General features: G+C 35.4%; 1 protein-coding gene across 1 annotated transcript; it reads right to left on the bottom strand.

The window, feature by feature from the left end:
• Nucleotides 1-1824: 1824 nt before the first annotated feature.
• Nucleotides 1825-12193, bottom strand: LOC129003256 (uncharacterized). The gene is made up of 5 exons (XM_054431549.1): nt 12155-12193; nt 10287-10335; nt 3746-4203; nt 3238-3271; nt 1825-2413 (listed from the first exon to the last, which is right to left on the bottom strand). Exons 1-5 carry the CDS (start codon nt 12191-12193, stop codon nt 2346-2348), a joined length of 648 nt encoding a protein of 215 aa, XP_054287524.1. The 3' UTR covers nt 1825-2345.
• Between the last annotated feature and the right edge of the window lie 3641 nt (nt 12194-15834).

Raw genomic sequence — 15834 nt, 5'->3', positions numbered from 1 at the left:
TTGGTGTGTCAGTTATTTTGATTGATACTCCAAGTTTATTTGGCTAAAAGAGACTGTATTATTACTTTGCAAATTGCACATTTTAACAGGGTTAAAACTGCTGCCAAACCACAACAAATCCAATGAATTACTTTTTACCTTTTCAAGATTATGTTAAGTTTTCAGTTACCATTCGTCCCTCTGCCAGATCATAAGCTTTAAAATGACACATCAATCGTAAAAATATGTCTAACAAGACATTTTAACAGGAATGTGACAGATGAACCCCTTATTAAATTAGTTCAGTGTGGAAAAAATCCCATGTTGGTTAAATATTGCAAAAAGTAACAAGTATGGTGCCTCAAAACTTGGTACCAAATTACTGGAAACCATATTAACACATTATTCAGTGATACACTATCTCGTCAGGGTACGGCTAGGTAGGAGTCAGAAGAAAATCTTAAATGTAGCATAGGTTGATATGCACATAACATTTAAGGCCTTTAATATTAGAATACAATGCTGCAACTTGAACTAAAACGGACAACCGAGTCAAAAATGGCAGCAGTTCAAATATTTCTTGAATCTACCATTTGGAATCTTTGAACGACTGCCATTCTATACTTATCTCTTATTTTGTTCTCAAATTTTCGGCATCGTATTCTACTAACAAAGACCTCTAATTTGATGTGTTCAAATAAACCTCTTTTTTACCTTTGCCCTCTTTTAGCGAATTTCGTATAAAGGGAATAACTTGAGCAAAAATGATGAAATTTAGTAGACACGTGTAAACCTACGTTTATTCGAACGAGTTCGCAAACCAGCATGATTGGACTTTGGGAACGGGAGTTTATGGGGTAAAAATAGGTTTTTTTCCATTTTTTACCCTAAAAACACAAAATTTCCCAACTTATTTCCAGACGATTTTGTGGAGCTTAAAAAATAAATAATTTTGTATGTTGAAGCGTGGTTGTATGCCTAACGGTTACGGAGATAATTAAAAAAACTTTAAATTTAAAATTCTCATGTTATTTTGATGGAGATTAATTAAACTGTTGTAGTTTGCTTGTTTATGGATATATTTTAATCAAATTTGGCAATTTTGTTTATTTCATAGTAAGCTTTCATACATTTGAAATAAAAACACACCTCAATACCTTCCCTGTAGCAGCAAACCTAGGTAGGCTACTTATTAAAATTAATTTTTTTTATATATGAAATAAATCTGACAATTTTTAGGGCATATTTTAGCGGAAATCCAGCCAGGTAAATGGAAATTCGCTTATCTGCAGGTTTGCTGCGGCCGGGGTATTAATATTTTTCTCCTAGCGGGCCGTCCCCCTGAAGAAGTAGTGCATCACTGAATAACGTGTTAAAATTATTCTAATGCCCAGTAACTGTGGACCAAATTTTTAAACTCTATATTTATTACTTTTTGAATTATTTAACCGCCTCGGGACTTTTTTCCGTCCAGAGTATGGATAACCTGCGATAACTTATTCAGAATCATTGTTCTACTTCTGGATATTTATTTATATTGATATCAAGTATTTATTTGCCATAAATCATCCTTGGGTATCCGGTAATTTTTGTTTGACCAGATGCCCATAGATATTGTAAGTTAAAGAAATACTTTCTATCGAAAACGTTTTGTTATTTTTTTGCGAAAGTAGACATGCACTTGGATTAAACCTTTTAAATGTTGCTATAATTATTTTCACGGGAAAACCTGTTTGAAATAAATGGCTAACCAAGCATACAGTAACCCTTAAATGCTTGCATTAATTATAAACTGCACTTGAAATATATTACAAGGAAAGGTCAGGAAATTAATTTACTGCTGAATCATTAAAAATGGTTTATTTCACCTCGAAACCTTGGATTCATTCTTGGACGTTGGATTGTGGCGTCATGTACGGCAGTGGTTTGTGGAATGGTAATTTCCACCAAGCTACGCCAATGTTTAAGCCTACGTCACCGGTCCAAGCCCTTGGACACCTGACTGGATAAGGACCATGTCGTTCAATCATAACCTCATCGTAGTAGTGCAAACGCATAAATTTTTCTTGAATGATATCTTTTTCGAAACACTTTCCGTCTGTTCTTTTATAAACAATTCTAAAATACCTATTGGTTCCTTCATATCCAAGGTTTATGTTTATTCCCTGAGTTCCAGACTCGCAAGAGTCTAGAAGGAACTTATCCAGAACTACATTTTCATCAACCTCATACACGATCCATCCTGTTGCCATGGTCGTTCTTTTTGTCATCGGCAATTCATTGTTGAGAGTGTATTCTTCGCAGATGAGCTTGAATGATTTATTTTTTAAGGTTTTAGTATCAAACACAAAAACTTTTTTTTCGGGTTAGCTGGTAGGAGCAACATCTTTGTTGAAATGCATCATATTTACGCTCCCCGTTGGTCCTAAGTTTACTATAAAACAAAAACCAAACTATCAGAATAAAATAATATTTGAAATGATCGTAAATAAGAATATTGTACAGTAATCTATATTTTCGAAGGAGTTGTTTGCAACATCCTAACGATAACATGGGTAAACTTTGCTTTATTGTAATTTGTTTTCAGAAAAATCCCTAAGGCTTTAGCTACATCAAGAGATTCCATGCTAATACTGAAATTTAACACAATCTGACCTTTCGAAATGATGCCATTAAGCAAAGACTACATAGAAGACACGAGCGAAACATCTAACTGACTAGGCCGTGGTTAGGTCTGCAGGACTAGGTTGGACCACAGAATGAAAATGATAGAACGTACTATGGTCACCGCGATCGAGCTGGCCGAGTCTCGACACTTGAAATACATGCGTTGGTTTTTTGTCTCTCGTTTTCAATTCGTAGGCCTACTGTAAATAGTTTATCCGTGATTTAATGTTTGGTGACTGTGTTTTTAAAAAGCGTGACGTGACATAATGTGTAGAAAGACTTGAAATTTTGTGAAATAGGATCTGAAGATGGTACAGTAATACCGCAACGCGTAATGCTGTTGGATGATTGAGGACCACTATAAGCAGTCTGCAGGTATTGTAACCTTTTTATTTTGATTTGCATTAAGTGGCCTAGAAAAACAACTACAACAGATATGTTATTAAAGGTAACTTCGTCAAATATCAATCTGCAATGACTAGGTGGTGAGTATAGTCAATGGTAGTATATAAGTTATCCCCAGAAAAAATGGTTTCTTTTGTACTATAGAGTTTGACTAGAAGTATTGAAATCTTCATTTTAAATACTTACCAATGCCTCCAGCTGCAGCCCCTTTTTCAACTTCCTGAAAACATCAGTCAAACTTAAATCACAATTTTCATTCAAAGGTTAAAATTAAAATGTCCTAAGGGATGTTTTAAAGGGCGTTACAGGATAAATGTTTTATATTGTTTTATAGTTAATTTAATTTTGCGTATTTATTTTGTACATAGACAATAAACATACTGCTCGGATACACACGAACAAATGAAACTAAAAAAAATGATTTTGAGATGTAGGTTAGTAAAAACATTGACTAAAGTAAAAGGTAAAAGTTAAGAATCCATGCACAGAAGCCAAAGCCATTGTGTATTTTGTAATATTAAAATTGATGCAATCAATATTTTTTTGGTAAAACCTTTTTAACAAATATCTAGGGTTATCCTTTTATTTGAAACACGAACGAAATGGTCGGCACCACTTGTAAATATTATTATAATAAACACAAAATGAACATACATTTTTACATATTTTTAGTATTATCAATAATTATTCTTACACTCGCAAACTTTTCTGGACATTCCTTTAACTTTTTGTATCGTTTTTTGTCCACGCGTGCCATGAAATAGTAGCTGGTGACATCGTATTCACTTTCAACGCACCCCGGCTTCGCCCCAGCGATTAGATACGTCATCGTCAGGTCAAATGTAAAGACCCCGTTAAACCTTCTTGCGTCTGAGTTCTTTGTGAAATCGTTGTCGGTCACATGAATGTAGTTTTCCAGCTGTGAGCATGGCGCGTCCAATTGCGAGGACAGATTCAACGTGTCTATCAGGACTCCTTCATGGCTGTATATGAACGCCCTGGCGTCATCGCTCTTGTACTCTACGCACTCAACACGTAGCTTCTTCCCTGGTACTAGTTCTATTTCCAAGTCTTTTGATGAGGCTTTGTCCTCTGGTGTGATCCACGACGTGAAGATTTGCTTTGCACCCCTGTGATCATTCGTTTTCACAACTGAAAGAAAAATACGTGGCTGTATTAGGGATACAGTATTAACAAATAAATCTCTAACTTACCAAGGATAAGGAATCATTTAGAATCTCACTAGTTGTAAAGAATAAACTAGACATTACCTTAAGAGAGTTAGCTTGTTGTACACAAATAAACTGATTAATTAGGTACGTAGACAAGGTTTTAGTAGAAAACAAAGAAATTCTAGTACAAGCTAGTTAAATTATTATTTTAAACACTTTCAAGTTAACAGTGGTACCGAAACCAACGTGCACTTCGTATCGAATTGAATATTAAAGTAGGTAGTTGTATTTCCTTGTTATTAATCCTGGATCAAAGTCAAATTAAAATATATCATGCAAAAGGTTTCTAAAACTCGTGAGGCGCCATTTCGCTTTATTCACAAACTATTTTTATCGTTTGACGGCTTTGTGTAGTCAATTGATAACTAATTGGTTCATTGACAATGCAAAGACCTCGATTTTGAGAAATAAATTTTTTTTCAATGTGTTAAGTTCCAAAATGGTGGCCAAGTATCAAATTTAAGAACATATATACATACTAAGGGGGAAAACGCATTTTAACATACTCTGTATGAAACATAATATTATGCGGTCTTTTGTCATTTGAACGTATGATTTGAACGTGGCATTGATTTTGAATTTACAATTTTTATTGTTATAACTAGTTGTGTGCCCGTTCTACGTACGAGGATCTTGTAGTAACTTAAGCTGAAACTTTCTTATATTCATAACAGGAGTTAGTTTGCATATTTAGTGTGCATTTTTCCAGATATGCAGGTAAAACTATTATAGGAATACACATAAGCTTTCGCAAATACAATATCTGACAGTTTCAAGCCAAAACGAATGCATCACGATTAAATATCACCCGATCGTGTTAGTCCATATGTCCATAGTCCATATCCATATCCATATCCATTAGCCCAATATCCAATGATAAAAAAAAATTGCTTTATAGATTTATGAGGCATAGCCCTAAGGTAGGCCTTTTTACACCGGTAAAAGTAGTTAAAATACTATCACAACCTCACCACAGCATACTTAACTCCGGTTGAAATTTGCTTTAACAAAAGTGCTCTTGTCTTTTCCACGAAACACTGAGAAATAAGGACATTAATGCGTTACCAACAGACATACGCACAAAAATACAGAATTGAATTAGGTAATTTGCTACGCTTTAACCAAAGCAAAGTACATAGGCCTACAAATTTAGTATTTGAAATTTTTTGATCGTGTCGTAAAGTTTTATGATAATCGTATTTAGGCCTACTTATCGTGTAGTGATAATGCCGTCTGTAATGATAACTTATATTTGCTTTGGTTAATCTTTATGAAATATTCTTTATAGATATCTTTATGGGTAATATTAATCTTTACGGCATAATTTATGAAACGAAATACAAAAGACGATATAGATTGGTAATAATTAACAATACCGGTAGTTAATCACTATAAATATTTATCTTTGTTATTGTCATTAATATTATTTATTGCTTTCACAAAATTATTTATCATGGTTATTGTTATTTTTATTATTTATTGTTTTCTAGGTCGGTTCATGATCCATTTATTGTATACATATTTTCATTATTAATTCAACTATGTATTTATTTCTCGTTACTCTTAGTTCTTTCATCGTCCAAGTATTTGCATGTACTGTATTCTTATTAATGTTACTTTTGATGTTCCTCTCATTATTATTATCTATAGGCTATTTAGTCATAATGAGCAATTCACAACGTGTAATTAAGCTGAAAGATTTGTGTAAATCCGTTTGCAAATAAATAAATAAATTCACAAACCACAAAACATTGATACGTTAACGTTAAGGTACGACAATAAAGCAATTAATTTCATTTCATTTCATTTTATAACAAGGCAAAGCTTTAAAACGATGGTTTGCCAAGCAAATTTTTCACTTAATGTCATTTCCATAGCATAAACTAACATTTTGGAGTCCAGACAGAAAACGCAAAACTAATACATTAAGACATCAATTAAATTTAATAAGAAATAAGGCACAACACCAACGATAACCAAGTTGTAAATAGTGATGTGTTTGTAGGTAAAAATAACTCTTGCTGCTACCACCGGTTCTAAGGAAAAGTACCAGTACCAAAAACCAACGTTTACAGTTATGAACTATTATAGTACCATTGAGTATAAAGTACTTACGACCAATTAAATTCGTTAATCAAGTCCCGAAGTTATTAATCAGGGATTCTGCGCAATTTACAGACAAAACTGTAATTTTATTTATATAGATGGTAATTCTTGCGTACCAAATGACAAAAATGTATCTCAAAAATGAATTTTCTCCCTTATTTGGTATAGTTAGAGTTGTAACAGGACTGTTTAAACAACACAATACCACATGAGTTTTTTTTTTACCTATGTAGTTTTTATGTTATTCATGTTAAATAACTTGAAATATCCACCAATTTAATACTAAAATTACTTAAATTTTTTTGTATAGGTCTTTGCTTTAATAATCTCTGTACCAAACTTCAAATTCTTTTTTAAAAACCGTTAAAAAGGTTTTGTGAAAAACGGGAAATAAATGGCGGTTGTACTTTTGAGTTTTGGGAGTATTAACGTGATATTTTAGTTTGTCTTTTGTTGACGTATGATACCTTAAAGGTCGGTGCAAAATTTGGGTACATCTTGTATTTTATACTGATTGATGTCAAAGTTTGAACGTGTATTGATCCATTACAATAATACGCGTATTTTAAGTTTAAAACCCATCCTCCTTTAGTCCTTTACCTCAAAATCACTACGATTGAGAACAATTAATTGAGCGGAGCGAAGCGAAGATCTTTAGCATCAACTTCAATGCAATCTTTGTAACACTTAATCTCAATAACGGCTGAACATATTTTTGAGCGGAGCGAAGCGAAGTTCTTTGGGATCAACTTCAATGCAATCTTTATAACACTTAATCTCAATAACGGCTAAATATATTTTAGCCAAACTTACCAAGGTTGCTTTGTCAAATGTTTGGATGGCTTGGACGTAACCAATTTTAATTTTTTATAATGGTTATATAGTTTGAAAGTAACTCTAAGTTTTTAAATTTTAACATTGGTCTTATGGGTTGCCATGATGGTTACAAAATAACAAGGTAAATGTAAACAAAACAAAGAATCATAGCATATGTTTAAATCAAGCTACGACCTTAACGCAGTAAAAAGGAAAAAATTTGGATAATGACGACTGATCAAGTAATACAGAGAAAGTCTTAGATTTACATTTAAGTCGCAATTTGGAAACGACCACTGATCGAATAGGTACAGTCATAGATAAAACATACTTTCTTAGGTACATTAACAGATTTGATTTACGTAGCTAAATAAGGTTATATAACAAATAACATCTTATCTTAAACAAATCGTCGGTGAATCACCTTTATGTTTCCATCTCATAAATGGCAAACTTGAACAGGTCCACGACGTAGGAAGTAGTAGGCCTAATAGCGAGAAGTGCGGAGCGTGGGAAACGTTTGTGGCAGTTAGATCATTGTATATAAAATACTAAAATGCTCTTGTAAGGGGGGAAACAAGTCCAGAACGTAGGAAGCGATGAAGGGAGTAGAAAAGGCCAGCAGTGTGTTATGTGGGAACCGTCTGTGGCAGTTAGAATAATGTATCTCCAATATTAAAATGCTACGGGAAGGGAGGGAAAGAGGTCCACGACGTAGGAAGTGGTGAAGGAAGTAGTAAAAGCTAATAGTGCGGAGTGTGGGAATACTTTGGGGCAGTTAAATTAACGTACCGGTATCTAAAATAAAAACTATAGGAAGGAAGATAAGCAGGTCCACGACGTAGGAAGTGGTGAAGGAAGTAGTAAAAGCTAACAGTGCGGAGTGTGGGAATACTTTGGGGCAGTTAAATTAAAGTATCTAAAATACTAAAAAAAACTATGGGATAGAAGAGAATAGGTCCACAACTTAGGAAGCGATGAAGGAAGTAGTAAAGGCCAGCAGTGTGGTGTGTGGGAACCGTCTGTGGCAGTTAGATTAATGTATCTGCAATCTTAAAATGCTCTAGGAAGGGAGGGAAGCAGGTCCACGGCGTAGGAAGTGGTGAAGGAAGTAGTAAAGGCTAAAGGTGCTGAGTGTGGGAACCCTTTGTGGCAGTTAGATTAATGTATCGGAAATACTCAAAAACTATGGGTAGGGAGGGAAACAGGTTCACGATGTAGGAAGTGGCGAAAGAAGTAGTAAAGGCTAGCAGTGCAGAGTGTGCGAACATTTGTATTTTATTTTATACCTATGAAACATGATTGCTCCGCTCAACTGGCTTTCACTGCTATGAAAGCAATCCTAGTATGACATATAATCGGTATTATTATTTATACTTATCATTTATTATAATATTTGATTATACTTAATTCAATATTATGCAGGGTGAATCAGACCACCCGTACACATACAACGGGATCCAGCCGCTTGTGAAGCTCACTGTCTCACTGAACAGGTATACAAATTTTTACCCACTTCTAGAATAGCTAGGAATCTATAACATGTTGTGGAGGTCCGTCTCAGTCCCAAACCACCCAGAAAATCCAAAAAGTTACATTTTCAAATTAAACCCCCCCCCCACAAAATCCCTTTTCCTACAGTTACCTAACAATGTACATGTTCTCTCACTGATTTGAGAAAGCAAAGTGGCCAATTCGCTCATCAGTGAGACAATGTTAACATTGTCTCACTCTAATTACTTTGTCTCACTCCAGATTTGCAACGTGAAGGCACGAAATAGTGAACGCGTAACATGCAGGCAACGTCGTATGCGTGCGAAATACGTTGGCAGCACTGGCTGTGAATCAGCTGGTCAGCTGTTGTACTGTTGTATTTGTCACTTCACATTAAATGTTATATTAAAAGTACACTTCTGTGTAAAAATAGGTTATGTTTCTTCACCAATTTATTTGTTTTATGGTAACTGTAGGAAAAGTATAATGTGCAACTCGAGTTCAAAGTACGGCTCGTGAGTAAGGATTTCTCTCGAGTGAGTCAATTGCTCACTTTTCTCACTAGTTGCACAAATAACTATTAATCACCCTTTTTTGAGAGAAATACGTTTTTTAAAAAGGTTATAACTCGAAACGGTAAAAACTAGCAAAGATTTGATCTCATTCCTTCACCCTCGAAAAACACCCACTTCTAAAATTTGTAAAATGTATTGGATTCAGACTGTTTTTACTTTTTTAAATTACTTTTCGGACACATATTTATAGTTTTTTATGATCCCAACATTGAAAGAAAAGTGCCTAAAGTGGAATCTTAAAATTGTAACCCATAAACAAAATGTATACATTAATTATATACTTTAATACTTTACTTTAATACTTTTTAATGAAATGGCGACCATACAAAGTAGGTATTATATTTATTCCCACGGCAGACGCGTAGTTACACTTGGGCCGGCGACGAGAGCGTGGTTTATTGTTTGTGGAAATGTGTATCGCGTCAAGCAAGTTGTAGACTTCTAAAATATAAAATTCTCGTGTCACAGTGTTTGTCTGCAAACTCCTCCGGAACGACTTCACCGATCGTTATGAAATTTGGTGTGTAAATTCTGTAGGTATGCGAATCGGACGTAAACTATTTCCCGTTTCGAAATTCTTAAAAGGGCTCCGCCCCAGTGGCTCTGGAGTTTCCCATGTTAACCTTATGAGAAATGGAATTAATGAATCTTAACAGCTGTTTCAATTAAACAAGTTGGTTCTGTTCTATGATGTTCAATAGCATTATAGTTACAAGGATTACCAACAGGGTGCAGCACTATTATTTCTTTTACATTTATGACAACAGCTAATTTGCAACCCAAAGGTGAGTGAGCGTAGCGAACGAACTTCAACCAGGACGTGATTGAGCGATGCGAACGAGATCATCTTGAAAATTAAACGTAACGGTACTTTCTTTCCATCGGTCTGTCTTAGGGGAAACCTATAACTTAGGCGATACGAAGTTCGCCGGGTCAGCTAGTTAACTTATATTATTCTCCACCTACAAGTATATGTTTCTAAAAAATAAAGTAATTATAAAATCTGTTATACCGTTGCCTTGAACTTTTGCAGAAGTGACGAGAACTGAGGTCTGTAGGATCTGAAACAAAAGACAATATATTAAACGTTTAACAGTGTAAACGCAAGAACCTATCTCCCTGCCAGCCTTACCCTAAGAAATCTATGTTGGAATAGAGAACGGTGATCACGAATGTAGTAGATACTGACGTAATGAGATAGGCTGACGCTACCCAGGTGTTCAGCAACGTAAAACGCAGCTTCCTGAAAATTGTCCCCTTTATTACATGCCAACTAGGGAATACACTTAATTTAGGGATTAATCTTAATAAGCTGGGTGTAAGTAGTGTGAGAAATTAATAATGCAAGATTTGGAATATTCTATATTCTTCCTAATATTTCCAAAATCAATACATATACATATCAATCATGTACAAATAAAATAATTTTATTAATCATAAGCCCTTCACAAAAAATAATATAATGGGTGGGTCTCACTTTAAATTACTCGGTTTAACCGAACTCTGGCATAAAAGAAGTGAAAACATAATCAGATCTCTGTCTGAAAACATCAAACACCACTAATAATGTCCATTCTTAAAAATGTATAATAAATAAAAGTGGATTGAAGATCCTTACAAACTATTGTGAAAATGTACTTTTCAAGAACAATATTTCAGGTTTGTCTGAAACTTTACATATATTTACTGCACTTGCAACACTGACTGATTTAAAATTAATACTTTACTTTACAATCCAAATAAAACTCGAACAACATCTACATACATAAAGTTCTCTGTGATATTCCAATAATACAATGTAAGATTAATTACACTTTCTACTGGAGCCACTTCGCTTCAAGTCCACATTTCCAGTAAAACTTAACGGGCAAACCTACTTCGAATTATTTTATCAGCCAGTGCTACCACTAACAATTTAAAATACTCAGCTCTCTTTCCTTTTAAATCGTATAGCATAGATTAAATATATAATTTTAGTTTTAGTAATTTCAAATGATTTTGATATTTTACCTCGGTACTTTGATTCAGTAAAAAACGTAACATTATCTTTCGTAGAGCGATGTAGAGAACATCGATCCCCATCAGTATAATGGGCATTAGTTAATAAAACCTTACTCACTGAACATCATATTACTATGTATATCAATGTACTGACATTACCGTATCGATAAGGGACTTAGGTTCCCCTCCACTTTACATATTTCGAAATTTAAAACCAAACTATAGCGGCAACATATTTGGCACGGATATCGTTTGAAAATTACCCTTTTGTGTGGACAAAAATGGTTGCTGTGCAGAGTATGGTGAAATAGAATGAAAAAGTCTCACTTAAATTGAATACCCATATGGTGTTTCCATAGTTACATTAAATTAACGCGATTCTGACTATTTGATTGAACAATGGAATAAGTAGGTTGAATTTTCAAATTAAGCAGATTCTGTTGGTATCAAAACGGATCACTTAAATTTAACATAATTCATTGCAGACAATCGATAAGTTAAAAATATGTTTTAAATTTTAGACATGAGATTTGTTTAGTATTTTGTTTATTTATTTGTTTATAATGTAGTTATTTTTTGGGAAATTGCCATTAAACGGGTTACGTGCATGTTAGATGGCTTTCTTATACATGAAATTTTGCAAGATAACGAAAAGTCAATATTTGTGTAAATATCAAGATAAGTGGGCATCATATCCAATTAGGTACAAATGAAGGCTAAAAGAAAGAAAACAAGCTATTTACTAACTGGAAGTATTCTTGTAATTCACACACAAAACCATAATAATTCATAGCATTATGTACTTGTAAATAACTAATAACTGGTAAAGTATTGGAAGTAAAGAAAAAAAGGATACAAATAGTATGAATAAAAACTTACCAGCAATGATCCTAGAGCCACAGTCAATATTCGGCCCATCGCTAATAAATGTGGGCCAACCTATCTAAGTGGAGCGCTGGATCTAGATGTTTTTTTCCCTGTAAAACTTAGTCAGTGATAAATTGCCATTAATTGCCCATAAGTAGTATAGTCTCACTAACTAACGTGTGACTTGTGCAATTAGAAGTAATCACTCATACAGTTTCTATGTACGTCATGACATTAATTACACTTTGACGCAAACCGCTCACTCTAAATCGTTGAGTGCCGCTAACATTTGACACCCCCAAAAATGTATTAAACATAAAATTTTAATTTGCCAATATTGATCAAAATGCATCCATAAACAATCAAACTACAACAGTATTTTCTTTGTCTGTGACCGTAAATTGTACAATAATACTTTATAATCCAACATTGTTTGTTTTTAAGCTCTACACTATGGCTGTAATTATAAATATGCAAATTCCATTATAAGAGCAAAAAACGAGGACATCTCGACTTAATTCCTGTCGTTCCGATCGGAACATAGGGCGTCCACGAGACGTCTCCAGGCCCGTCTTTCTCCCGCCAGTCTTGTGAGCTCCCCCAGGTATTTCCCTCTATTGCTGCCTCCTTTTCAACCGTTCTCCTCTAAGTGTTTCTTGGCCGACCTCTACGCCTTGCTCCTTGAGGGTTCCGTGTTAGGAATTCCTTCTCTATTGCGCCATCTGGTTTCCTTAAGGTATGCCCAATCCAGTTCCATTTTTTTCTTCTGATTTCTATATGGATTGGCATTTGGCCACTTCGTCTCCAAAGGTCTTCGTTTGTTATTCTGTCAGGCCACCATATCAGGTTTATCTTTCTCAAGCATCTATTTATAAAAACTTGCAGTTGGGAGGTAATTTTGTTATCTACTTTCCATTTTTCACAAGCATAAAGCAGGACCACTTTAACATTAGTGTTGAATATTCAAATTTTGGTGTGGAGTGAGATGTTTCTACTTTTCCAAACGGGTTTTAGTTGGACAAAAGCTGCGTTTGCTTTCCTTATTCTTAGTTTAACATCATCTCCAGCTCCTCATCCATCTGCTGCTACAACACTTCCTAAGTAGACAAAAGACTACTTGATCTACCTCCAATCTATCCTCTAATTGGTCATTCACCCTCATCTCTTTAGTTTTACTTTGATTTATTTGTAGACCAGCTATTTCTGCGACATCTTTGAGATCTTTCAATTTACTCCTCATGTCATTTAAACGATGAGATACATATGTCGTCCGCACAATCCAAGTCTTCCAGATTTTCGGCAAGACCCCACTGAATGCTTCTTCTCCTAGTTGCAGTCACCCTCCTCAGGACACGGTCAAGGACCACCAGAAATAATATTGGCGACAAGATGCATCCCTGTCTTACACCAGAAGTCATCTGAATTGATTCAGACACTTTCCCCCGGTGCAGTACACTACAAGAGTACCCCTTGTACTTCATTATATTCACAAGTTTGGGCGGGATTCCAAAGTGTTCAACAACCTGCCACAGGACTTGATGGTTCACGGAGTCAAACGCTTTTTCAAAATCGATAAATGTCAAATATAACGTTGCTTGATACTCAGTACTCTGTTCAAGGATGATTCTCAAGGTATTAATGAGATCTACACAACTTCGGTGCTTCCTAAAACCCGCCTGGTTTTTGCGAAGCTGACTTTCCACCGAATCCTTGATACGGTTTAGTATAATCCTTATTATATCTTGCTTGGCACTGCTGTCATCATGTCTCTCCAATTGTTGCACTCTCCAATGTCTCCTTTTTTTGGTAGTTTAATTATCAAACCTTTTTTCATTCTTCAGGTACTTTCTCCTTCTGCCAAATCTCTCTTATCAAATGATAAAGGAGATTTGCAGCTAAATTCCAGTCCGCTTTCATCATCTCTGCAGATATATTGTCCAGTCCTGGTAATTTTCCATTCTTCATTTCTTCAATTACTCTCTTTATTTCATACTTTGTCGGGTTTTGTATGTTTATCTCTTCCCTCTCCAAGTTATCGTCCATTACCTGCTCAAACTCCATCCTTCTGTGGGTTCATTTCGATTCAGAAGCTCCCTAAAGTGTTCGACCCATCTTTTCATAGGATCCCCTTATGAGTTAGGATCTTTCCATCCTTATCTTTTATTGGCCGCTCTTTCTTCCAGCTTGTTTTGGATAACACTCTTGTTATTTCATATAATTCTTTAAGTCACCTCTTTTCACTGCATTTTCTGCTTTCTGGGCTAAGTCATCAACCGATTTCCTTTTATCCTTTCTGGTGTTACGCACTAGACCCTTAACCTAACCTAACCAGGTTCGGCCCATGGCTGCCCAACCGTCATAAGCAGTCACAAAGCTCCGGAGGTGATTAAACAACACAGAAATTGCAAAATACCATTTAATCTCAGTCAATGTATATATATATGAGTACAATTACAAATAATTACAAGTTACAACTAGCCTACTCAATATTTGTTGGTAAAAAATTAATATATTCAATTACCTACATAAAAATTACAGAATAATATTAAAAGGTTAGGCCTACAAAATAGGTGAAAAGTTCACCTTAAACAGTTGAACGATTGACGATCGAGCGTAAGTCGTGACATGATGAATTACAAAGTCAAAACGACAAGATTTCAAATAAAATGTTTAAGATTTATATCAGAACCTAACTTAGGCACTAGGGGCAAAGTTAGAATGAAAGGCCGAATAAGTAAATTTAGAGACAAAGAAAAACCAATTGTGCCCACTAGGCCGGTCAAGAAAACTGAAATAAATTCTAACTAGGCTAGGCCGAGTATCAAAAATAATTACACTAAGTTTAAATTACAAAAAAAAAAACTGCTGACACATTAAAGAATTAATTGAAAGGTGTTAAAAAAGCAGACATTGGATTATTGTGACAATTGAGGCTGGACCGAGGATGTCCCACACACTATTTAACAGTTTGACGAGTAGAACGGAACGTATCAAAATGGAGTTGAAATTTTTAATTTGGCTAGTAACTGAGTCCGTAATAGGCCAGAGTAATAATGGAACAACACCACCTGGCATAACTGTAGGATGGTCACAGTAGATAGGCTTCCACCGATGACAACCTGCGATGTGGCGCAGCATGGATCACCAATAGGATAGACAGCCCAAACTCCGGCAGCAGAGTCCAAACTCCGGCAGTGCTGTCCAAACTCCGGCAGCACTGTTCAAACTCCGGCAGCAGTAGCTTCTTACATGGTCAGCAGGATGTGTGTGTGTGTGTGTGGTCCTCGGTCCTCTCTTCATGGCCTCGTCACAGGTCTCAAATCAGGCTGGTGTCAGTCATAGCCGGGAGCCCCAACATAATCAAAATTTACGAAGACATACTAGTAGCTCGCCCCTTTGATGAACTTGAAGACAACATATTAACTGAAACTGGCATTGGCATTGCCACAGATCAAAATCCTCAATACGAAGAAACCAAAAGTGGCGAGTAGTCAACGTAACCCAAGAAGAAGACTGGCCGTAGCCGACAACCCAAACGGCCCCACAAAACCGGAAATTGGCGAGAAAACTGGAACGTTGGAACGTTGCGAGAACCTTCTAGAAGCTCAACGGCCTACGAATGAAACAAGCGGACACTTCCGCCTAAAAAAAAACTTATATGTAATAGAAGACCTGAGCCGTCAACTCGCACG

This window comes from Macrosteles quadrilineatus, unplaced genomic scaffold, assembly GCF_028750875.1.
Source record: "Macrosteles quadrilineatus isolate MER2022 unplaced genomic scaffold, UCM_ALF_1.0 Scaffold_9__3_contigs__length_116548681, whole genome shotgun sequence".
Classification (NCBI taxonomy): Eukaryota; Metazoa; Arthropoda; class Insecta; order Hemiptera; family Cicadellidae; genus Macrosteles; species Macrosteles quadrilineatus.
The sequence above is the reverse complement of the archived record's forward strand: the minus strand, read 5'-3'. Positions and strand labels throughout refer to the sequence as shown.

Excerpts from the sequence above, each read along its gene's own strand:
- LOC129003256 (XM_054431549.1), bottom strand. The coding sequence starts at position 12,193 with ATGGGCCGAATATTGACTGTGGCTCTAGGATCATTGCTG. Across the intron at positions 4,204-10,286 it reads TGCAAAAGTTCAAGGCAACG|TTGTGAAAACGAATGATCAC; the intron begins GTATAACAGATT and ends TTTTTCTTTCAG. Across the intron at positions 2,414-3,237 it reads GGCTGCAGCTGGAGGCATTG|TAAACTTAGGACCAACGGGG; the intron begins GTAAGTATTTAA and ends TTTGTTTTATAG.